The 24,934-nt window shown below is 40.2% G+C and overlaps 2 protein-coding genes and 2 non-coding genes across 5 annotated transcripts; 3 read left to right on the top strand and 1 right to left on the bottom strand.

Moving 5' to 3' along the window:
* Window positions 1-2,307: 2,307 nt before the first annotated feature.
* Window positions 2,308-9,626, bottom strand: LOC103723133 (protein trichome birefringence-like 2). Its single transcript, XM_008813953.4, has 5 exons — window positions 8,423-9,626; window positions 6,604-6,796; window positions 6,317-6,510; window positions 5,955-6,113; window positions 2,308-3,068 (listed from the first exon to the last, which is right to left on the bottom strand). The coding sequence occupies exons 1-5, from the start codon at window positions 9,370-9,372 to the stop codon at window positions 2,726-2,728; spliced, it is 1,839 nt and encodes a 612-aa protein (XP_008812175.1). The 5' UTR covers window positions 9,373-9,626; the 3' UTR covers window positions 2,308-2,725.
* Window positions 9,627-17,479: 7,853 nt separating this feature from the next.
* Window positions 17,480-21,174, top strand: LOC108511872. Of its 2 annotated transcripts, XR_001880331.3 has the most exons (6): window positions 17,480-17,640; window positions 17,772-17,871; window positions 19,554-19,615; window positions 20,222-20,280; window positions 20,431-20,638; window positions 20,730-21,174. XR_001880331.3 is itself a non-coding variant. In XM_039134451.1 (5 exons), the coding sequence occupies exons 2-5, from the start codon at window positions 17,795-17,797 to the stop codon at window positions 20,446-20,448; spliced, it is 216 nt and encodes a 71-aa protein (XP_038990379.1). In that variant the 5' UTR covers window positions 17,480-17,640; window positions 17,772-17,794; the 3' UTR covers window positions 20,449-21,156. The 2 variants fall into 2 exon arrangements, 1 of the variants encoding a protein (XP_038990379.1); XM_039134451.1 differs by having other exon boundaries at window positions 20,431-21,156.
* LOC113460997 lies at window positions 18,795-18,879 on the top strand. The gene has a single exon (XR_003382853.1). It is a non-coding gene; the product is annotated as a small nucleolar RNA SNORD25 (small nucleolar RNA).
* LOC113460998 lies at window positions 19,104-19,243 on the top strand. The gene has a single exon (XR_003382854.2). It is a non-coding gene; the product is annotated as a small nucleolar RNA snoR136 (small nucleolar RNA).
* Window positions 21,175-24,934: the final 3,760 nt, after the last annotated feature.

The raw sequence follows: 24,934 nt of genomic DNA, 5'->3' as shown, positions 1-24,934 counted from the left end.
CGCCTGTGGAGGGCCGGCGGAGGCCGTGAGGGGGCCGGCGCTTGGGAAGAGGGCCGCTTGCAAAATTTGCTGATTCGTAAATGAAGCATCCGTTTCTTTTGAAACATGGGCCTTTTTTTGCTTACAAAATTTGTCGATTCGAAAGAAACAAGGGTCGGTCGCTTAAGCAACCCTTCTTTCTCAGCATCGCCCCCCTCGCGGCCTCCGCTGAGCTTCGCCGGCCCTCCGTCGGCATCCTCCGCCCCCCTCGCCGGCCCACCGGTACGGTTCGAAATGGATGGAACCTGCCAATTCGGATCGATTCTGCCGACGTTGCAAACAAAATCAAAGATTAGATCTGTCCACCTCTTCTAGGACCAAAATTACCAAGATCCTAACTTGGTAATGGCCTTCCCCCCCACCCCCCCACCCCCTTCTATTGTACCTTATCCTTTAATGTTAAAACTCGAAACTTTCAACAATTTTTTGAGGCATATGCCAATATAAACGCACATCCTGTGACAAAAGTGAGTTGGGCTTTTGTTGCATAATGTTAAGGAGGTTATTAGGATTGTCCCGTGCCAAAAAAATATGTTGGGCTTTGGTTACATAAAGATGAGGAAATCATTAGGATTGTCGGCCACTTTAGGGTGGGGGTCTACGGAAACTAAAAGCTTATTGTACCTGTTTTGCACTGCTTAGGCTGGCCTCTGAAGCAAGATGATTGATTTTGGCAAGCTGTTTAGGATACTTTTTCCTCTCACTGTCAAAACCTTAATGTTGTATATGCCTCGTTGAGCATGTCTATCACCTGGTTTATTTTGCCTTGTAACTGTCTGGGAAATTAACTATTTTATTTATAGATCATCTGAAAACCAATTCATTTGTTTACTTTTCATGTTCTTCCTCTCCTCTCTTTTCCATTACTACCTATTCTGATGTATGCCAGTACAAGTGGAGTGCCTCGAATGGTATGTTTCATCTGAAAACCTCCATCTTCGAGTTTTTTTAAGATCAAATTTGATGGATACATACTAAAGAACGGTAGAAGAGGCCCGAACTTTAGAGTGGTTGTTGCTGGTGATTGTCAGATATTTAACACCTCGGTGCCGGAGGTTGAGCTGAGGGTGACATGGGCTAGGTTGGGCCATGGTGTACGAGTACTGCGGGCCAGAGTAGTCATGCTTGAGGGAGACTCGACTACAGTTGTTGATTAAATCCAGTAAGTCACTGGCGGTGAGTGTGGGTGTCACCTCTTTCTTCGAGACATCCGGACTATGGTTAGTGGTGGTGTGGTTCACGCCAAGCATGTATATAGAGAGGCCGACGGGGCCACATACGAGATAAAGAAGGTGAGCTATGGATTCGGGTCGGACGTCGCATATAGGGCATTATTGCGGCGACAGCCAACCTTCTTCTCTGCTGATTTGTTCCTCCTCCAACTATTTATTCGTTGTTAATAAGGTTTACAACTCACCACAGGAAAGGTAATTGTACTGGCACCTGCATGAATGATATGAGTTCAAGACTTCTCAAGTGGTGAGATTCCTTCTCATTGGTGGTGGTGCTGCTGATATCATGAATGCTGACGAAATAACGGTGCACTCTTGCCGCCAAATGAGGGGACTGGATGATTCTAACATCAGACTGAAGCTGGCAATGTGTTTTGGATATGTGATGGTATGGATGTGTTGATACAACACCTAAAATACTGCCCAGTAACATAGGAGAGATGTGCGGCAGGCCAGAATCCACATAGCTAATCCCAAATAAATAAGGATTCATTCTTCTAATTTTGACGGTGAGAGATGATCTTCTAATCCTCTCTCTCTCTCTCTCTCTCTTAAAGAAGGATTACGCTGTCATTTCGTAAGAGGAAAGACTAAATTTTTGGCACTTTCTGAGGATCAGCAGTCTGTTGTCCATCCACTTCGCGCTCGTTAACAGTTCTTTAAAGGTCAGCATTGAGATTCCCAAGTTCCTCTGCCGGCAAACTTCATTAGATCCCATTGGATAACCAACTTCCGCGTGGATCCACCCTCGAGCTCTCTCCTTCTCTCTCTCAGTCGCTCTCCCCTCCAGACCTCCGGCAGGGAGCCAGCCATCCACTGGGGGGAAAGAAATCATCAGTTTGTCCATGTTCAGGTCAGTGGCTTGGCCAAATCTAGCAGAGCCTTCTGGACAAAACATGTAAAACCGGCAATTGCATGACCACATTATGTTGCTACTCCGTTCGATGGTAATAAAATGCCATACCAGAAACCGTGTGAATTCATGTACTCCATATGATATCCTCTTCCAGCATGGTTTGCTACTGAATCCTGGCAATTTAACAGTTTCTGAAGATGTGCCCGGCTTACGCACCCCATCATTTCTCTTGCATCGTTCTGCAAAATATTACAAAGCAATTCGTCTATGCTCTCTTTAAAAAGCCTAAAACTCATGCATGGTGAAACAAAACTCATGCAATTCGCCTAAAACTCATGCATGGTGAAACAAAATTAATAGATGTTTCCATTGGCTAGAACCTACGACCTCCTCACCAAACGTATTATTGCTTATCAACAAAAATATGATGTCCGCTACGGCATAGAAATGCTCTTTGCGATCGAATTTTGATGGAAGATACTTTTGATTCACCGAATTTTGGAAAAGCTACACCCATAACTTCTGCCACGATCGTACATGACCCAAGATACTAAATACCCGCAAAGCCATCTCTGGCTGACACAGTGGAATCACCTGATCATCTTCTCCACGATCCCTTGCCAACCATTAGCAAGGAAGCATAGAGGAGCTCGTTCCATGAATCGGGTATTCCCGGCAAGCACCAGTGGCTGCAGTCCTGAGTCTTCTCAGCAGCGATCTGCTCTTCCACTGATTGATATTTCTTTCTGTATATGGAAGGGTGGCCGTCCTTCCTATAATCTGTAAGCCTGCTGATGTTGAGGTAAATAATCGGTGTTTTCATCTGCTTTATAATTTGCTCCAAAGCTCTCATCTTTGAAGGGTAATGTGCAAGATAGGATTGGTTGAAGATTGGCTCGGCTTCCTTGTGACACTGCCCACCAGAGTTCCACTGCCCCCCCCTGCACCAGATAATAAGTGGAGAAACTGTGCATTCAGTTTCCATAATAGTTTTTATTTTTTTTTCTGAAAAAAAACGTGATGAGTATATATTAGTTGTTGAATATTTTTATACTTTTAGATCCCAATTATACATAGGGGGGAAAATTACAAAATACATGCAGTCGTTGCAACACCAATGCAACAGCCCTAACATGTAGGCTCTACCTGAAGTGAAATGAGGGGCTGTGGGTAGATATCTATGATGTATTATTAATGGGAATTTAGTGCTTTAACATTGACCATTCTTAACAGACTGTTCTACACTCTCATATAGAAGTGAAGAAACTATATATGTTACAATGCAGTGATGATCTATGCATGTGTGGTTGTCATTGTTTATGATGTGTGAATGCACACTGGATAGATTTCAAATGCAACAATGTGGGCACTCCAGACAAGCATCGGGGGACAAAAATTATGTTTCGTCAATTCAAGACACTCTAATCAAAATAAAAGAAAATCAGATGACACATGACAAAATAATAAAATTTCTTGGGTTATCAATGAAACTTGGGCAAGACAGCAAGCAGGTGGTAGGAAGATGGTTCAACTTTGCTGAATTGTTGTAAGGCTGATTTACTCGAATATGCAGTGTTGCTCAAGCTAAGATGTTTGCAGGTCTCAAGAAAGATACAGGGTGAGTTAGGCCCTTGGCCACCATACCTAGGCCAAGCGCAACTAACCAGGCTGTTCAGACCTCAAGCAGTTGCTTACGCATGCAGCAGCCAAGGAAAAAGTATCAGCTAAAAACGCTTATGTTGAAAAAAAAAATCAATAGATTATTTCGCAATTTCAGGTTCTTATACGTTTTAGGATCAAGTTTGTAATTTGCACCATTAACTTTGTTTTAACCAAAACTCCGATACTTGATCCAGGGCCGTCCTATGGGGTTTGGGTCTCATAGGATCAATGGAACTGGAGTGGGCCTACAAAATTTTGAATCCCCAGCAGCACTATCGGCAGTGTCTATGCCAGTGTTTCTCCTTGTGTTTATAGACTGCTATTTAACATATGTAAAGGATGCAGGTAACTCAAGACTCTGGAAGATTCCTATCGGCTGATTCAGGTTTAGGTTCTTCACCATCAGATGTTACCATATACCATGATTAACACATGTTAACATTAGAGTTCCAGCAACCTAGCCACCTAACTTACACTTCATACAAGTAGATGACAATTCAACCACCTCAAATTATCCAACATCAACATTTTCCATCAATTTTCAATGTCATCACCAAGCAACCCACGCTGCAACCGGTACATAGCTTAAGCAACCATTTACCTTATTCTATCCTTGACTCACCTATTTGTTTCACCATCGAAGCTCTATACATGTGCCAGCTTGTGACTTGTGAGTTTTCCCTAAAACTCCTCCTCTCTTATATTTAACAACATATAAGTAACTGGTTTTTTCATCTTTTTTCTTAGCTTGATGAACTTAGAGATAATTTCCTAAATGAGAATCACATCATATGCTTGTGATAGTGTAACATTTATGATGTAAAAAAATGATAAAAAGAAAGGAAGAAACAAAGAATGAAAAAAAGGGAAAAAAATAAAAATATCTATACATCAAATTGTCAATGAAACATGAATCATTTGCAATAGCAATTAAAGCTCTTTGGATCACACTCAAAAAGACTACCCGACCTAGGAGATGGATATGTTAACAGACATGTTGTTTGACTTTGGAATATAAGTTCTGTAATGTCTTTACATGATTATTTAATTTTAGTTCTACTTTTCAAAACAATAAAGGAGACCCTGCTGCAACCATGGATAGGTTCCAAGAATCACAAGAATCCAATGCAACACATTTTTGTAGCATATGCTTGAGAACATCATGCCAGACTTCAGAAGAGAAGGGAGAGCAAGAGTAGCAAGTATAGTTCCTCAGAGATGAAGCATCCAAAAAACAAAGCAGAGGCAAATTTGTTTGAGGGATTTGGCACCAAAAGTTACTGATGCCTAGTTTTTAAGGGTTATACCCAGTATGAGTGAAGCAAACTAGCTACACACAAAAACCTTCTCAAAGGGTAGGTAGCTAATGCCTAATAATCAAAACATCTTTAGCAAGGTGATTATTCATTTACATGAACTTATACATCGACTAACTTTGCAAATGCCAACGGCCTACTGTTACACACCAACTTAAGAATAGGTCGCAGAAAGTTGGAAATATTATTATTCCACTTGTTTGAACTGGAATGACAATTTATAGTATCTGAGATCTTTCTTTCTTTATTTTTTTTTCTGATTAGATTGTTTAAAGCAAGATTTGAGGGTTCAGACTAAGGTCTAGGCAATCCAACAAATGTTGCAAAGTGAAAAATAAATAAACTACCAAAGCAGATTATCGAGGGATAAAAGAAATGGAGTATTACAAAAGTTCTGTGCTTTCTTTAATTAACAAAAAAAACTCTTAGCACTTATTATATTTCTTAGAGCCCTTCCTACATATCATGCAGCCTTTGGTAGTTTAGACAGTGTTAAAACACATACGGATGCATGAAAATGTCAGTTTTCAAATGTTAAAAGTATGCAATTGATAGTTTGGATGGAAGAAGGAAAAAACCGACACTTTTCAATTAAAATTCCCCTCTCCCGGGCTTTCCCATTTTCTGCAATCCTGTTGTTTAAAGAGTAAGGTCATTATTAGTTTCAACAGAAAAATGTCTACGTTTTTTTACAGCCTATACTTGGCTAGTTAAGCTAGCAGGCAAGCCATGCAATAAAACAATATAAACCTTCATCATTGGTATTCTTAAATGTATGCATTCATGGTATTATTCTGAATTCTGACTCATCTAATTTGAGGTTGTGGGCCTCTGGCACCAGAGATGTACCTGAAGTGCGTGAGAGAATATCCTCTGAAAATAACTTGTGTTTGCTTGGAATTGATGTTCTTGTCAACCCATCTAGCCCAAGTGGTGATAGCCTTCTTGTAGGCTTCCATGACCTTGAGAACTGGATACACATGGTTACCTTCTTGATAGTAGTCAATTCTGCTTACTCCACAATCAAAGAAAACAAAGGAGACAAAAAGGAATATGCAAGTCAATATTCTGATAACTTGCAAGGAGTGGATGTAAAATTTTTACATGTCTCAACTTCCTTTGTATGAACTGTAATAACCAAATTGGCATGCATATCAAAAACTAGCTACAAGAAAGAGATGAAATCTTATGGAAAAACAAAATGTACTCACCCTTTAGATGTTTTTTCATGAGTCCACCAGTGGCCTGTATTGAAAACTACTATATCAGCTCCACGATATGATGAGGTTGTTTCATCCAACATGTCCAATCTTAACTTCTCATCCTCAGATCCATTAGTATTTTTATAATATAATTCCCTAACCAGAAATGGTGATCTAACAAAGTCAACAGAGCATTCATAATCCTGCAAGCTCTCATAAGGAAACTTGAATTAAGTTCACATTCGGACAAAGGCGAAACCCATATTAATTAATACATGAAGTAAAATGCTAGGCACCTTGAATTTGAAGGAGTAATAGCCTCTTGTTTTGAACTGGCTTCTTCCCGAGACTTCATAAACTCTTTTTTTATATCTGACACTATGGCGAAGAATGCACACCAAAGACTCCCACATATTTCGGTTCAACGAGTCACCCACAAACAGTATCCTTTTGCCTCTCAGTCTTTCAAGAAAATCCGTTGCGTTCAATCTAACAGAAGCCCCCAACACCCACACCCCAACCAAAAAAAAAAGGTTTTATTGGAAGATATTTGAGATGTGTGCAAATATAAGATGATTTGAATTTGATGGCTGATATGAAAAAACAACTAACACTTGCCTGTACAAAACTTTGTTGCTTATCAAAATATAAAAGATGCCTACACTTGTGTTCATGCTGTTGCAGTTCCAATTAATGGGCAGTCAATATGTCTTTACTCCTATCAACATGTGAGTTAAAAATGGAAAGCAAACAATGTTTTTTGAAGGTATCTTATTTAAAACAAGTGTAATTTGTTTCAAACTTGCAAAAAGATTAAGAATTTTTTTCATACCGCATAAAACCTAGGCTCTGTAATTTTCAAGATCCTACAATGTACAATAATAATGTCACTTGCTGTTGCCATTTGATTGCTAGTAATAAGTCTACTACTTTCAATCATTATAATGACCTAATAAAAGTTGCATGATCTTCATTGCTGTGTCAGCTTCTGCTAAGAAGGGACAGTAAGTGAAGGCTAACACGTCCAACCCTCCAGGCTCAAGGGTTCCTCCTTGTTTAATAGGTTTTGCCAGTTGCATCAGAGATTTCAATACTAGGCACGATATAGCTAAAGCTAGTCCTGCAATGAAGCTTCTTTTTATCATAACAATGTAATACAGCAATTACAGTTCACACCTACATTTGATTTCTGTCTTGCTTCATCACCATGAATGGGCGGGTTGATCAAGTCTTTTATGTTTATAATAGTTCTCATGCTCGCTTCCATGGTTCATTCAAGCGCTCCATCACCGTTTGACAAACATTTTCCCAAAGTATAGTAAAAAAAAAAACTTAGTTGCCTAAGGCGGGAGCACATGCTGATGCAGGTGAGGGTAAATGGATCCCCTGTAACAGTAAATATTTAGAATTCAGGTGCAAGAGTGAAATAACCTAGGAGATTTCAAGGTGGCGCGACACCCTAGACAGACATTCCTGCTATTTAGGAACATATTACAGATTCACTTGGGAAAAAACCATTAAACCGAGAAGACACAAACTGAATGGAAAATTATCCAACAGAAAGAGAAGGGGGGGCATGTCCAATCCACCAGGCAATATAATATCAGCAAGACAATGATTTCATCCCAGGTTCACTAGGTGGGCTTGAGGAGCCTTTCTGTCATTCCGTAATAAGCAAGCAGCCAGCATATCATCATCCTCACCAACTGATGGTAACAATTAGCATGCTCCAAATTTTTCTAACTATTATTGAGGTACGGATACATATTTCTTCTTTTCGTATTAATTCTTAAAATCACCTATTTAGCTTAATTAAATACAGACCAACAGCACAGCTTCTGGAGTGCCGGGAAATGGCTGAGCAAGTCCTTAAGCAATAGAAAAGGCCCCGAAGTAGAGAAGAGTCAGCATCTGAATTTGCAGACATACCAATCAACTTCCAAGCCAAACAGAAAACAGGCATAAGAAGTTCGTAGCAATCATTCCATTGCAACGTTCGATTTCAAATGACAAGGTAGATGGTACCGAGCATTATTGCCTTTCCCTATTGTCCATTGCTTATTGGAGAGTAAAATAATTTAATCAAAAGAAAAGGAAAAGAAAAGAATCCGTTACCTAGGAATGTCGCAGTGGTAGGGTTGCCATCTCCATTTCAAGAAGCCATCATCGGGCCTTCCGTTCTTATGGCAGTTGAAATCATCGTCAATGTAAGGACAAGAACCCGCAGGGTAGTATGGCTCGTGTTCGTCCCTCACCCATCTTCCGTGAAATATATCGCACTTTCCGGACAGCCCTCCCAGTTCCGGTGCCTTGATGGGACCGGAGCCATTATTATGGTTGTTGTTGTTGTTGTTGTTATTCTTCTTGCCTGCTGAAGCAGCCGCCTCCTCCTCCTCCACTCGGTCGCTAGCCCTCCCTTCACCACTGCTGCGGTTTATGATCTTACTATTCCCTCCTCCTCCTGGATCAAGTCGGTTCATTTCTTGATCCTGCCCGCCAACTCTGTCATTTAACTCGAAAATCTTTCCGTTATCACCGTCTGTGGACGCGTTTTTTCTTGTTGCGGACTGGTTTTTTTCCGGAACCCCGCCGCCTCCGCTGGGGCGGGCGCCATTGCCCGGACGCGGAGAAGAAGAACGATTCCTCTTGTGGGTTGTGTTCTCCTCCGGCGGCGCCGTTCCACTTCCGCCATCCTTTATTGCGACGGAGGGTTTCGGTTTGTCCTCCTGGAACTCGATCTTGCCCGAGAGATCGTGGGCATTCACCGAATAATTGCTCGGCTCTCCAGCCTCCTCCCTCACCGTCGTCCTCGACGAATTCCCGTCGCCGCGGGCCGTCTCCAGCCCCTCTTCCTGGGATGGCGAACCCACCGCCTTCTGCTGCTCCGGAACGGAGAAGAACCAGGAGAGGATCGAGGAGGAGGAGGAGGCGTTGGGGGGAGCGCTGAGGAAGAGGAGGAGAAAGATGACGAGGAGGGAAGCGGCCGCACCGACGCCGAAGCCGGAGACGACCCGGCGCTTGGAGGAGAGCAAATGCTCCAGGAAGAGGGGCTTCCTCAAATCCATGCCAGGGCTCGGACCATGGAAAGAAAAGAAAAGACGGGATGTTTATTTCACGGTTGGTGTTTGTTCTTGAAAGGAGAGGAACAGGCGGCGGCGGTGGTGGCGGAAGAGTTACAGAGTTCGAGAGGGTATGGACCTTCTTTACTCTCGGCGACGCGCAGACGGTCGGCGGAGAGATTGAGAAAGCACAAGTGAGTCCGGTGCTTACGAGGGAATTTACGAGGCTTTTGTTTCTTTTTGAAAGATTACAATCTCACAGCTCCGATTCACACGCATATTTTTTGTACTTTTACCCCCCTCAACGAAAACAAACAAAAAAAGATAAAGATTACATTGCAACGCGATTATATTTATATCCATCTACTCCATAATGGAAAGATGATGAAGACGGCCGTTAAGCCACGAGAGGGGATGCATCATGTATTTATGTGACCCTGTGAAGGTACCGGTTTCTTTCTTGTACATTCCCGATCCTGCCCTTCACTAAAATCTCTGCTATCTTCTTTTTTTTATAATAAAAAATATAGACTTATTGATCTATAGTTGGCCATGCGTTCGATAATCCTACCGGTGGGAGCAAGGGAAGATCAATATCTTGTGTATCTAAATGTATGAATAGGCTCCCATTGATCTGGCCTAAATCTAATCTATCCATCATAAGTTGTTGACCATTTTTAAAAATTTAATTTCAAAAAAAATTGAATTTTTTGCAACATCCAAAAACGAAAGAAGATAATAGTAGATTTTAATTCATATAAGACTATAGCAACCGCCTCCAAATCTTAACGGATCTATGCTTCCTTCTTTATATAAACAATACAAGAGATCCAAAAAAAAAAGGAGAAAAAGAATGGCCATAGACTTCCAAGTATAGATGGCGACAAGCTCCCATGGCAAAAAGCTTCCACGGGAAGGCTCTCAAACTCTCATGACTACTTCTACACCTAATTCCTTTTTACGGCCATCCTCGCATGTTGTCTCATCTCCAGATAAGACGCACGTCCTTAGAAACTAAGACATAAGTTCTTGGAGGCCGCCCTTCCATGCTACCTGAGACATAAGCACCGTGTGTATGCAATCCGCATCATTCGAGACTAAGACGTGAGTTTCTGGAGGCTACCCTTTCATGCTATTCGAGATGGGAGTTTCACACATACGGGATGCGCAACCACCACCCAAGTTGAACTCCTATACCGATCTTTCCATATCGAGCTCCCTTGCTGAACAATCTAGATCGAACTCCCATGCCAAGCACTTTAGGCCGAATCCTATGTTGAGTAGAGCACTTCAAGTCGAACTCCCATGTCAAGCACTTCAGTTCGAGCTCCCAAGCTAAGCACTCTAGGCTAAGCATTCCAAGCTAAGTTTCCACATCGAGCACTTTAGACCGAGCTCCCAAAATAGAACACTCCCGGCCAAGCTTTTAAGCCAAACGCTTCAAGCTTAGCACTTTCGGACGAGCCTCCTACAACTAAGCTCTCAATGATGGACCCTCCGATGGTTGAGTCTCCGATGGCGAGCACTCTAGGCTGAGCTCCTAGGCCGAGCATTCATGACGTAACGATTTAGGAAGATCACTCTACTCTGATGTTTTTTATTCCCTTGCTATTTCTTCCTATTATTTCAAAGCCTTAACTCACTTAAGCATGGAAGGAGATCCGACAGAGTCTTTCTAGCAAGCTTTTCTCCTTTTTTTTATGTGCAAATTCGCGATTCTCTATGAAGGATTGGTGCTCCGCCTTCCACCATCGTGGGCTGAGCAAATTGATCAATGCCCTCTACGCCTTGAGATCATCGAACATAGTCAAACTAGATTTGGGTATCAACATCGATGGTGCCATATCATGATCTTATAAGTAAATTCCGAAGATTTTTCTATTTTTGAAGTTGTCATTTTCCATGCTAAACTGTCATTGTTGGCGATGTACCAATTCGATGGAAGAATAATATAGGTCTTGAAGGGGCACATATTACATCGTGATGGTTAGTAATCTACTTAATTGATGCATAGTCAATACAACTCTTGATTATTGACCATGTTGCAGCGGTTTATATTGTATCATCAATAGTCAATAATTATCAATTCTAAAGGAATATGTGGCACTTATTGGTCCTAAGAAATCATATATATTTTGTGATGCATTTTGGTATCTCTTGCGTTAAATGGAGACAGCATGGATCATTTTCTTGATGATAGTTATATACAACGTTAGCAGTGGTTGATTCGTGTAGCATATCAAGAGGCCAGGATAAAAAGGGAGGAAAAAAAAACTTGTGCATCTTTTACAATGAAATGCAACTTGACGTTTGGGATAGAAACGTCCGCTGCCGGTAGATGGGAACTTGAGAGTTGGCGTTAACCGACTAGGGTCGGGGGTGGGAAGTTAAATTTGGGGGCCGCCGTGTGCTGTGTTGCGGCCAGCTGGCAAATGCTGCGTTGCCAGCCGCACCACCCCCTCATCGTCCGCTTAATTAACGCACCGCCTTCTCATCTGAGAACTCGCCCTTTCCTCTGTCCTTTGGTTCTGGGCCCTGCCCGCCAATCGCATTTAACCAAGGGAACGTTGCGGTCCCAGGCCCCTGCACCCAACTCACTAAATTCAGCTCGAGTGCACCGACATCCATGATGAATGTGGCCAAAACTTAAAAGTGAACGGGCGACCGAAGGCGTAACAATTTATTTCTTCCGGGAAATCGGGGTACCGGCATCTTTCCAATTTCCATTTATTTAGGCCAGCGTCCCGCGGTATAATTCCGTTCGAGCAGCACGAACGGCGAGGAAGGGTGATTCGATGGGAGTACGTTTCATTAGTTCCATGGTAACAATAATCGCGTGAAAACCCTTTTCTAAAAATTATTATTTTAATTGATGTTTTGAAAAACGATAATATTAAACCTTATTGCCACCGGCACACTGCACGGATTTTTTTTATAAAAAAAGAAAAACGAATTCCTTCGCAACCAAGCATTTTCTGGGATATTTTTGTCGTAATATCGTACGTATGACAATGGCCAATGGGTGAATATAATCATTTCGGTTTGGAACGGCGTAATCCTCCATGATCGGTACGGGGGGATGCGGTGGATGGCAATCAAATTAATTTCCACTGCTCTACTCTGGTGGATAAAAAGCATCGCATTTACGAGCCGAAGTAAAGTTTCAGAAAGACACAATCGGAGCTCTCATGCGTGGACCAGCGTTCGGGGTGATCTGTAAAGATTTTTTCCCTCCTTTCCACGGGATTCAAGTTGCGGGGTTGTTAGGTTGACATGGGTTTGTTTGAGCCATATTCTAACAACCTAGAAAGATCGTTAGGATGAAGGCTGCGTGAATAAGCTGAACGGATTGAAAAGGATGATTCAAAATAAATGAACTACCGCTTGATATTTGACAGGCTGGGAAAAGTTCAAGGGGTTACGACCAAGTTAGGACGTATGCTCATTCGAAGTGCACTTCAATAATACAGACAATAGCAGTAGAGACTTATTTAATACTAAGTACCAAGCCTAAAGCCGATCAAGTTTGGAAGAGATGCAGAAATTAAACCCTCTACCCAATGTGGTGTGAAACTTGGACGGTTTTGGGAATGTGGAAAATGAAAAACAATCGGTTCTAACCGCTGGAACCACGAGAGAAAAGTGGAGATAAAGCATGAACATGTGTCAGCGAAAGAAGTACGCAGTTATCTGATTATTAAAAATAGATTGTATAAATCTTCGAATGTAATTTCGAGATGAGGACCTTAGCCAGTCAATCAGTTATCTGTTTATGTTATCTTTATTTTCTAGTTGCTTTATTTTTATCTTAGTTTATAAGACAACTGCTTAATGGTGAAAGTTCTTGACTCAAGGCTGTAGGATCCACTACCACTTGTACCTCTTTCGGACTCCAACACCAGCGTCTCGCTTGTGTAATCGTATGATCCAGCCATGAGGATTCATTCCGCACCCGCCATCCAACCCTATTTGAGGGAGAGAGGATGCTCTTGTGGAGCCAACACGGCCTTACCCAAATCGGCCACCTAATTTGCGAATCAAGTTGGAAATCTAGCCTAATCTTGCTCGATTTTCCATATAGGTAGTAAAGAGACAAAAAAAGCTTGCATAGTAATCACCTTGTCCATTAATGAAAGTACGTGGATTGCATCACAATTCTTTTATCCTTCTGTCCCAGCTTCTAGTCTTTGCTTATCACGGTTAAAGTGTATATAGACTTGTTCAACAGGCAGGCCGAGCTGGGCTCAGCCTAAGATATCCCTAAATTATTCAAGCCCAAGCTTGCCCCGGCTCAACGTCCAAGTCTACTTTCCAGGCCTGAGCTCGATACTTATCGGGCTCAAGGTTTTCGGGCTGGGCTATAGTCACTCTCCCTCTAAAAAAATATGATATGCACCCAGTCAAACCTCACGACGCTCGTCAATCCCCTGGCAAGTATAGAGGACGCCCTCAACGAGTGATGAGGTCCAACTCCAAGACCTCAATCTCCTTTATGACCAGATTCGTATACTATGGAAGCGCAATCTCGTGAATGTTCTCCAAATCCTTGGAGATGAGAAGGACTCGGCCAATGGGGGCTACATTTTTCTTGGCAGTACGAGTAGGGTGGGGGTTAAAGGGGAGGGTGGGGAGGCCGCCAACAATAGGGACCGAGGGAGGTGGGCAGCATGGCGGCAATCGTCTGAAAGAGACTTGATGAGGTAGAGAAGGGCCTAGCAATTGTTGACAGAACTAGGATCAGAGCGGGCGGCCGGGCGAAGACTCCTTTTGTCGAATTAGTGAAGAGACTAAAGGAGGCGAAAAGCCGAGGAGAGTAGGGCCCAGCAATTGCGGACAGAGCCACAGTCGGAGAGGGCAACGAGGGGAGGAATGTTTTCACCGAACTGATGGGAAGGCAAGAGGACACGAGCAGGCTTGAACGAGGGGTGGCAAGATGAGAAGAAATGAGGAGGTGAGGGAGGCGATAACCCTAGCCGCCACTGTCTCCTTTCCTCAAACATCAAATGAAGAGAACCGATATTGGCCTGTGGGCATGGGGTGGGCTAAAGGCAGTAGGGGAGCTAACCAATTTGTAATTAACAATGTATTATACTATTATGTAATGTAAATATATAACTAATGTAAAGGATATGAAAATATATAATTATATATCATATATAATAAAACCGGGCTCATACTGGGTTAATGTAAACCCAAGCCTAGCTCGTTTAAAGGATGGGCTTAAACATCAGGCCCATCTAAAATGTTTCAGGTTAGATTGGCGGTTCGGGTTTTGAGCAGGTCTACGAATGTGCAAGTATAAATGCCACCTGGTTCAGGAACTTGATCATGGCACTATGGCTTGGCATGTCATGTATAGCTTATCTTAGACCATTGAAGGGTATGGTGTACAGCAATTGATTGTTAAAAACTAGGAATCACTAAGATACATTTCTAGCATGTGGAAATGAAATAGAGATTCTAGAAAGACTTTATCTCTCTGGGATGATGAATGAGAGCTATGATCATCAATTGGCTAGAGATCCCAAATGCAATTCAAAGTTACGGTAATACGAGAAAATTGGATCCTGGTAGGTTTCTTTAAATTAGATGGGAACATCATGGCATATGTTGGGTTTATGTGTTGAATCTTCTATATCCATTGAGCTTAATTCAAGTTCGTCATTCTAGTCTTTTCCTATTTTGGAAGGCTAGATGACAACAAATGTGGGGATCTGACATCTTGGAAGATGCCATCAAACGGCATTATTAGATCCAGACTATTAGCTAACATATGCAGGAGGCAAATCAATTAAGTGTCTCGATTAACTATGCATTAATGTAGTCCTAATCTGCGACAAATTAAGAACAATTCTATCTATTTTTTTCCATTCCATTGTTGAATTTCCTTTCCCATGAATCATTGCCTAAGCTTTAAATCTTATAGAGATACGTTTTGGAAGCAAAAACATATCTATTATTACAAGGATATTTTGAAAAGGGTATTTTGAGAATAGAAATTTTTTCACATGCAATTGTCATGCTTATATAATTTTGAGGATCAAACTTGTAACCTCATATATTGAGAGTATAGTTGTAATATACATCCTCCACTAATTTTAATGTTACAAGATTAAAAATCGAAATCTAGATTGTTGTATGTGATCTGTAAGGCATGAAAACACTTGTGCGTAATATATAAAAACATGTTTTTAAGAAACTCATAGAATACATGTAACCGTTTTGATTTGTACTTTTCAATGTTGGATTTTGAAATTCATAGTGGATTTAACATCCTCTCTTTGCACGTTATATAGAACTTGCATTATTGTGGTCCTGAATGGGTTTGGAGTTCACTGCCATGCAAGAAAGAAAAAAAAAAAAAAAAACAGAATCTGAAGCTCATGCTTAACGTTAACTAGCCGTCTCGAGATTTTATTTACGTAAAAGCTCCTTGACATTTGCCATACGCACGAATCGTCGAGCACCATCTGACCATGGATAAACAAATGCACACGAAATAGCTCGTTCGGGGTTTCGGACTCAAAGACCGCGCTTGTTTATCGCGAGCATAAACTACATGATCAAGTTGGTGCTGCGAATTTGAAGCCTAAAGTGAACTAAGCGTGGTGGTCGTCATCCATCTATCCAGCTAACAAATTGTTTATGCTGCAGATGGGTGCAAGGCTGGATATTCGTGCATGGTCAATGTGAGAGAATTCCTTAACAAATAGTGATAGCACCAACGACATGATGAAGGTGGTATCATGTTGATGATAAAAGTCACGAGTCTTATTTTTTAAAAAAATAATAAAAGCAAGAATTTCTTAACAAATAGTAAATAAAAATAACAGCATCCAACGTGCTGTTTTCTCCTCTTGATTTCTGTAATTTTATCATTAAAATCAAAAAAATAAGGAATGACATCAGACAGGATTCGATGCCAGCTTGTTCTCGTTGATTAGTCGATGCCGCGGAATTTGTTTCGCATTGGTTGCTATGTATTGAGAAGGGAGAATAACATAAAAAGCTACAATGGGAGGAAGCGATCCATGTCAGACGCCATTGCTGGAAGAGAATTTTGGGAACATGTAAAGGAGCATGCAGGATGCGTATGCCATAAATTCCGTTTTTCTTTGCCTGCTTTAAGAAATGAGCGTTCGTTGGCCATATGCAAATCTAAAAGTTATCCATGTGTGTTACGCTTGCCTCGACATTGAAGGTGGAGTTTGCAGGCTACGACGGACCTAATTGTGCTCTATTTGGGAACTAATTTTCCATGAGGCTGGATCACTGTATCAGACTTGATATGTTTAAGTTCAAGCTTGCTCTTCTTAACTCCAATTCTTTTATCAGATTTATAATAGTCTTGGCCGAAAATTGAGTTATTATTTGAAACATATGGCTGCTGATTCATCGCCTCAAATATAGAGATTGTTTGAGAGTAGAAGTTAAAGAGTGGCAATGGGTTTGGCGAGCGAGGTCAAGCAAAGCAGCAACATACAAAACTTCGATCCATACCCGATATAGATCTTTCGTCCCTTATCCATCTTTACAGGTTATTTTTTTTATTTTTCCTTGTTTACAATTTCACATGACGGCAGCCTATTGGGCGGCAGAAATTGACCTGACCCGAATCCCAATTTGGATGGGGTTTGAGTCAAGAGCTCTTAGTTAGGGTCAGGTAGGGATCAAATTTTCAATGGATCCAATATAACTGAGAGTTTTGACCCATCTCGATTCTCGAGTCATCGCAGTGTAGGTCTATTTCAACCAAAAGAATTTAGGCGAGATAAAAAAAAACAAAAAAAAGGAAGAAAAACAAAAAAACGAGAAGCTGAGGAAGAAGCCCAACAATAACGGACGGAGAAGGAAAAATTGCAGTTTGATAATGGGCCGGAAATCGGGCTGCGGACCAGATTTATTTCATATGTTCTGCACTGAAACCCGGCCCATGAAATGGCACCCGTTGATAGGGAGTCCAATGCGCGCTGGAATTTGCTAAGGGGCCTGACGGCCCAACAGCCCAAAAGGCCAACCGGGCGGCGGGGCGCCTCTCCTCATCCACGCAGGACCACGCCGCCTCCATAGACCATAAGGATAACACATTGGGAATTAGGGTTTTGCTCAGGTACACATACCCAATCCCAACCGTCGATGCCCGAGCACTCGCATCCCAACCCTCCATATCCGCCCGGGTCGCGTCTATAAACTAGGAGGAGAGCCCTAGCCACCCAGCTCAAATTTGCTGCCGATCTAGGGCCTTCTTTTCCGTCTACTAATATCCCGGAGGAGGTTTGTTGCTTCTCTCTCTCTCTTCGTTTGTTTGTGGCATACCTAGGAGGAGGGGTTTCTTTCTTTTTCCCCTTTCATGCGCCTATCTTCTTCGGGGGGTTAATTGATTGCTTGGAATCTCGATCGCGCAGCTGCAGCCGGTGCGATCTGATCGATGGCGGGAGGTAATTTCCTCGGCAGGATTATCAGCTACGTCGTCAACGAGCTCGTCGTTGAAGGCCTAGCCAACAAGTAATTTTCTCCATCGTCCATTTTTCTCAAGTCTTTTTTTTCTCCCTGATTGATTTGCCGTTGCGCTTGGTATAAAAATCGTATCGGTGGATGGCTGTGGTATTCGTTCTATGTATTAAGATTTTTGTGATATTGCCCTTCCGAATGATAAAATAATTCGAGAGTCATTTCCTTTTTTTTTTAAAAAAAATGTCTTTTAAATTGTTTTCTTGGTGCTTCTTTATCTGGTCGACGGGCGGGCACTTTACCCTTTTTTGCTCGATCGATTCGTTCCCTTGAAGCTACATCAAAGATTTTTCTATGCACTCGTTTCCTCTCCTTTTTCATTTATGCCCCGTGTAGATTTGCTTCTGTACACAGTCTGGGGAGATCCGAGAACATATTTCTGTTTTCTTTTCCCCTTTTTTCTTTTTGAACGCCGATTTAGGTTTTCCTTTAGTGTATTTCATTTTTTTAGCTCCATGTGCGCTTCATCATCTGGTCATTGAGGATGTGTCAGTTCCCAATGGACTCGTTCCCTTGAAGCCATATAGATTGTTGTAATCCTTGCCATGCCCTTTGCCGGCATCTGTGTCTATCATTGATCGTCGGCATCCTGCATCAATTACATACACTTCTTTTTAATATCTATCTATCTATCTATCTATCTATCTATCTATCTATCTATCTAGCTATCTATCTATCTATTTATATGTGTGTGTGTGTGGGGGGGGGGGGGGGTATTTGCGTATATCTATATCTGTGGTAGAATGATAATATACGCGTGTTTGTATATTATTATTTGATAAAATAGCTCCCTCTATTCAAGCTCGAGATAATGCATGTTTGTATGTGAGTGTAATGGGGTTTCGACTTTTCTAGATGTCTACGTGCTTCTACTTATAATGATCATTGATTTGTTTCCAAGCGTATTGGCATTCCTGGACAACGTTGATGAGCTTACAGACCTGTAATGATTATGGCGGAGATGATCGCATAATCAAAGAACATCTAAGGGACTGAGTTGTCATTTTGTTTTCTTGCATGGAGATTTTGGTTGTATTATTTTAATCAATTACTTGTTTGGGTATCTATTTTTGTTTTTGTAAAAAAAATTCCTTAAGCTCCTAATGGAGATGTCAATCTGGATTCCTGTCCTGCATCTAATGCGAAACGGTCTCTCAAAACGACAGTTTCTTTGTGAGTTTTCACTACCTGGTCTTCTTGTATAAATGATTGTTTTATTTTGTCAGAGTGCTTCATTGATGTTTGAGCCTATGAATTTCTTGTATTTTATGGGCCTTGTGAGGAAGTGAAGCAAGAAAAACAAGGCTCCCCTCGCTATCCAATGCACATCTGCTTTGTTGCATTTGGACGTTGGGGAGCTATATGTCATACTATTTATTTTGAATATGTTGGTCATATGAATCTATGATTTATTGAAAGTAGGACATGAAACTATGAGGTTTGGGGAATGCATCAGCTGTTGTTTTACATTAGCCATTATGGTCAGCAGTCTGGATTCTTAATTTACATTTGTGTATTGAAGTACTAAAAAATATTCCTCCCTGTCGTGTGATGCATCTTACTGCATTCTGGTATGGCACCTTTTGGTGGCACAGTGTTTTCATCTGTGCTAGTCAATTTTGAATTGTATGCTAATGATATGAGATTTCATGGTTAAACCCATGATATCTGTGCAGCCCAACATTTCAAAGGTTTGCAGTGCGAACATCAAAGAATTTAGAAGAACTTTCTACCAAAGGTAATTTACTTTTGTTGCTTGCTCTTTGGAACTTCCGTGGAAGTTCAGGTGATAAGACAGTTAATGAGAATGGATGTGCTAAAAGTTTGTTAATTATTACTTTCAAAAACACTGTTCATGTAAAGCTCATGTGAGTAGTTCTTTGAGGGAATATTTATTACCTATCTATGTAAATAAGATCCATCTGGGGTATATTATTCGAGCAAGTGAATTATGAGATATACCATCATGTATCTTAGTTCAGAGGTCTATATAAGTTATACATGACATGCACAGAAAGCCTCTGTTGTAACCTATACATGACTTCCAGATATTTTGCATGATAGTTTCACAAGCAGACACTTGCCTGATAAACTTGTTTTGTTCAGTTATACTTGTAGAGATGCCAACAAATTATTTGATCAGTTGGCTAATTTTGGTAAATCACTCCTGCAAAAGTAATTCAGCTAGATGGATTTGAAAAGGTGTTTGGCTGGCAGAGATTGGATTTTTGTATGACCCGCTAAGTTGGATTTAAAAGTTAAGATTTGATGAGGATATTACATGCAACTTTTTGAGTTCTGGTAATCAATACATGATCTGCTTGGTGTTTTGTTGTCATGGCAGCTACTCAGGCAAGGGAGGAACTAGTTGAGCAATTGAAGGATGTAACCAAAAATGTTGATGTAAGAACTTCCCCTGGAAAAGAGCTTTTTTTAAAATCAAGTCCTCTGTCTCGTTTTCTTTTAAATAAACCAAAGTTTTCAGAATTTCTGATTCATCACTAGAGTTGTAGGAAAATGTATTTTTGATTGTATTACAATTTTTTGTTGCAGTCATTCAAAAGGCAATGAAGGCATCTAAAGCTTTGATCCATGAGTTTGGTCAAGAAGCCCAGATGTGCTACTAGATGGTCATATTGCATGGTTGAAATGCACCAATTTAGACGTGGTGTCCGTGTTAATATTATTGTATTTTACTCCACAGGTTCTTAACCCTTTTAGTTGTAAAAAGAGCCATGCTGCTGAACCTAGCGATGTGATTGTAAGTCTTCCCCTTTTTTTGTACAGATTTTATAGCTTGTCAGGTTTCAATTTGGTGGTATGGCAATTAAATACCCTGATAAATTTCTCAGGTGGTTCTAAAGCTATGCCGGCGGTGTTCCATTTGTCACAACTTTTGTATGTCAATTTGGATCTGTTACCCATTTTTGATATGTTTATCCTCGGGCAAAGCATGAAACATCTTCGGGGACGGTTAATGTTGTTGAGATGAGAGGAGAGGAGCTTCGCAGGTGGATAATCCCTCGGGGCTCTATGCTGGAACAAGATTAATTTCATCCTCCATGCTCTACTTTGCCCATTCATTTTCTACTCCTGTCTTGTTTTGAATTTACAAGTGTTTGCTTCAGCCTAAATGTCACAAATGGGGCCTAAGAGTGCTTTTTGTTCTTTTCACATCCTGTAAGTTCTAAAATGGCTCCAGCAGCAGTCGATGTATTTCTTTCACAGCTTGTGGTTTGTGGGGCTGCTTTATACCGGAACAAATGGGGTTAGTACATAGTTCTTTTGTTTGGATCATTGCAGTTAGGCCTTGTAAGTCGGCAGTTTCTCAGAGTCCACGCCCTATTACTTGAATTCCATTGTACCTGGCGGCTGTTTATCTCTTCGAGTTCCATAGAAGTCTGAAGTTCTAGGGTCCTAAATGCTGGGGTAATTTATCGTAATTCTTAGATGGAGAACATGGATACTTTTTAGATTTTTGCTTTCCCATTGTGATAAGGTGCAAGTTTAAGCCTGCCGTATATGTGGCATGGCGTAAGGTGTGGTCGTTTGGTTTCTGCAAACGCAGGCACGAACTCTCTCTCTCTCTCTCTCTCTCTCTCTCTCGCTTCCAAATGCAGGTTATAGGTCTATAGCTCTCGGTACCGCTGTCAGAGTTGTTTATGAATTTGTCATTAGGTTTTATAAAGTTAGTGAGGAAAATTGACAAAGGTACCGAAAAGTACTTAGGGCCTTAGGCCCTGTTTTGTAGAGCTGTTTGTTATAATAGTTTTGCTGAGTAGCGCTGCTGCAAAACTTAAATATATATTCGTTAAATAAATCGAAAAAATATTTTTGATACAATAAAATGATATATGATATAATGTAATATAATATTATATTTATAGTATAATATAATAATAAAAATATAAAATATTATAATTATTAATATAAATTAATTTTTTGTAATATAATATAATATTAAATTATTCATAAAATTTTGATGTATTATGATATAATGTAATATAATATTGCATTTATAGTATAATACAATAATAACGATATAAAATATTATAATTATTAGCATAAATTAATTTTCTATAAGATAACATAATATTAAATTATCTAATATAATATATTAATATATTATGATATTATATTATATTTATAGTATGACAATAATAAAGGGATAAGATATTTTCATGATTATAGTATAATATAATATCTATAATATAATATAATATTTTTATGATTATAAAAGAACATTTTGTGTAATTGTTATATTTTATTACCGATATTTCGATCCAAAAAAAAATATTATAACTTAAAACAATTTTCTAATGGAGCCTAAAATAACTTTATGAAATTTTTACTAAACATCCTTATTTCATTTAAAAGTGCTTTTGGAGGAGTAGAAAGTGTTTTTTTGTCCCTCCAAAAGCTTTGCCAAATGGAGCCTTATGCCTCAGTTTGAGTTATGAGCATGAGTCGTGCAATTTTCTTCCGCAATTGACTGGAATGATTTTGCATATCATCACCTGTTAAGATAGAAGCTATTGTTATTTTTGTTCTTCAATGTGATTTCAACATTGAAAATTTTTCTCCTGAATGATCGATTAAAAAGAGAGACAATTCTTTCAGGTTGAATTCCTCTTCTAGACGCCATCGAGAATTAGGTGCTCTTTCTTGTAGGGATTAAATGACAATTTAGGATCATTTTTTAATCCTTTCATGAACTATAACTTTTGGTATTGTTTAAAAAATATTGCGAGGATCTGTTAGGGAGTGTACTTGGTCTAGGGGTGCAAATGGGTCAGGTCGAATCATGAGTGATCCCGACTCAACTTGATTTCTTTTTTGGATCTTAATTTTAGATCCAGGCCTAACCCAATAGAAGATTAGGTCAGGTTAGGTCCATGTATAACTTGGTCCCAATCCAAAAAATTCGGGTTCGGGTCGGGTCAACCCATCTATGGCTTCAAAATTTGTTTGCATGCTCGCAGGCCCAAAAATTTGTACAGATTTAGATCGGATTGGGTTGTAGGATTGAAAACCCAAAATTATCCAAATTTACTGAATTTAGAGTAAATTCAAACCCAATCCAAAAAATTAAACGGATCCCATTTTAGAACCCGACCCGACCCCGCGGGTCCTCCAAAATGGGTTTGGTTGGGTCTAAGCAGGTTGGGTCGCAGGTCAATCTGACCTATTTATATCCTTAATTTGGTCCCACATCGGCTATATCTTGAGTAGATCTTGGGTATTTGTACAGGGCCAAAGAATCCAAATAATATATGCTACATAGCTTTTTTGGGTGAGATGCTGAATCGTTACAAATGGTATCAAAGTGGATCTAACTTATGATCTCTGAATTAGAAGATACTACAGCACAAGCCTATTGAGATTGCGGTTGTGCTTATGATTAGATTTGAATGGATTTGAACTCTTAGCCCGATGAGAACTCTCAGGCTTAAACGAGGAGTGTGTGTGAAGATTCGTACGGTTAATGTATTTAGTCTATATCAATTATGCATTAGATAGATCTTGAATATTTATAGAGAACCAAAAAACTCAAATAATATCTTCTAGCTAGTTTTTGTTGGATGGCATCCTAAACCGTTGCAAAGTATTTTGGTGACTTTTCAAGCAAAAAATACTTAGAAACATCAATGGATAGTGCTTTTACCAGAAAAATGTTAAAGAAGCATTTTTAGGAAAGCTAGAAAATGTTGCTTCATAGTTTCTCCTCTTTTTGTAATCAGAAACAACGTCAAATATCCCCTCAGCAAAGCTTTGCCAACTTTATTTGAAAACTGCGACTTATGGACCCGCAAGTAGTCAAATTTCATTCAGGATCCTTTTAGCAGATTTTCCCACAACCAACTTGAAACCACTAGGGTTGCCAACTTTGTACATGCTCTAATTAATTTTTCAGATGCTTTTGTGAAAATTATATGGACAGTGCACCATTTTTAACCCAAAGTGTTTACCCACGATGACACCCGAGAGACGTGCTCGCTCAGCCATATGGTGGGGTGAGAGCATGATTGGTATAATAGAGCTTCAGTTGAAGGTTCTGATGAGAGTTAAGGCCAGAGTGATGAACATCATGGAGAAGTTGGCGGAGTCATCTAGAAAGTATTATGGCATAGGCCTAATAATTTAAGAAGACGGCTAATATGAACTACAATGGAACATGCTAGAAAGATCAGTGATAGGATAAAGGCTGATCAAGTATATGGTTATCAATTTGACAAAAAATACTGGATCTAGCCGTTAGGATGGATGTGAGCAGTGGAGGGCAATTGGTGCCAAAAATGTCAAGAAAAGTGGAGGCCAAATATGGAATGACATCATAAAATGGATATAATCTGAAAGACAGGACACTTTCAACATATCCATGAAATCAGTTTATCTTTATACTTACATACTTTTGCTTTATTTTTAAATTTCATGCTTGTAGTTTACCAGTAGGACTTTAATTTACCCATAAGAGTAGTAGTAGAAATATTTTGATCATGACTCTGGCTACAACTTATCCTACCCTATTCTCCTTCCTTAAAACAGAAATTGACAGTACTAAAAGTTCTTAAAAGTCAAGGCATTTAGAACCAGGCTACTTTCATTATCTTCTTTCTGATCCTATTTTTGGCTAATCTAACGATGGTGACACGACCACGCATCTACTGCAGCCTAGCTACCAGACTTTTCACTCCTCTCCATACAGTCGAAGCAAGAGCCAATGCCACCAAGTCTCTTCGGCACACATCTCTCTCCCCCTCTGACGGTTGAAAGGAGAAGGCAGCAAACACTAAGCAAGGGTAACTTTTTGTTATGTCAACTTGGAGCTCTATTCTGCATACGTTATGAGTCAAGTTTCAATAAAATATTTGATGGCACAATTCAGTCCTCGAGTGAGATTGTGGTAGGAGGTAGAAAAACCAAACAGCTTTACAGGTATATAATCCTCTGGGGCCTGGGTACCTCAGTGAAATGTCATTGCATCCTAGTGCTTTTGGCAGAACGCCGAAACCGCTTTCTTCTTAGTCGTTGCTCGTTGGTTTTTCAAGATATTATT

This window comes from Phoenix dactylifera, chromosome 15 (genome assembly GCF_009389715.1).
Source record: "Phoenix dactylifera cultivar Barhee BC4 chromosome 15, palm_55x_up_171113_PBpolish2nd_filt_p, whole genome shotgun sequence".
NCBI lineage: Eukaryota > Viridiplantae > Streptophyta > Magnoliopsida > Arecales > Arecaceae > Phoenix > Phoenix dactylifera.
This window is presented reverse-complemented; position numbering and strand designations above follow the sequence as displayed.

Excerpts from the sequence above, each read along its gene's own strand:
- LOC103723133 (XM_008813953.4), bottom strand. The coding sequence starts at position 9,372 with ATGGATTTGAGGAAGCCCCTCTTCCTGGAGCATTTGCTCTCCTCCAAG. Across the intron at positions 6,797-8,422 it reads TACCACTGCGACATTCCTAG|ATTGAACGCAACGGATTTTC; the intron begins GTAACGGATTCT and ends GGCTTCTGTTAG. Across the intron at positions 6,114-6,316 it reads CATGAAAAAACATCTAAAGG|AATTGACTACTATCAAGAAG; the intron begins GTGAGTACATTT and ends TGGAGTAAGCAG.
- LOC108511872 (XM_039134451.1), top strand. The coding sequence starts at position 17,795 with ATGGCGGGAGGTAATTTCCTCGGCAGGATTATCAGCTACGTCGTCAAC. Across the intron at positions 17,872-19,553 it reads GTTGAAGGCCTAGCCAACAA|CCCAACATTTCAAAGGTTTG; the intron begins GTAATTTTCTCC and ends ATATCTGTGCAG. Across the intron at positions 19,616-20,221 it reads AGAAGAACTTTCTACCAAAG|CTACTCAGGCAAGGGAGGAA; the intron begins GTAATTTACTTT and ends TTGTCATGGCAG.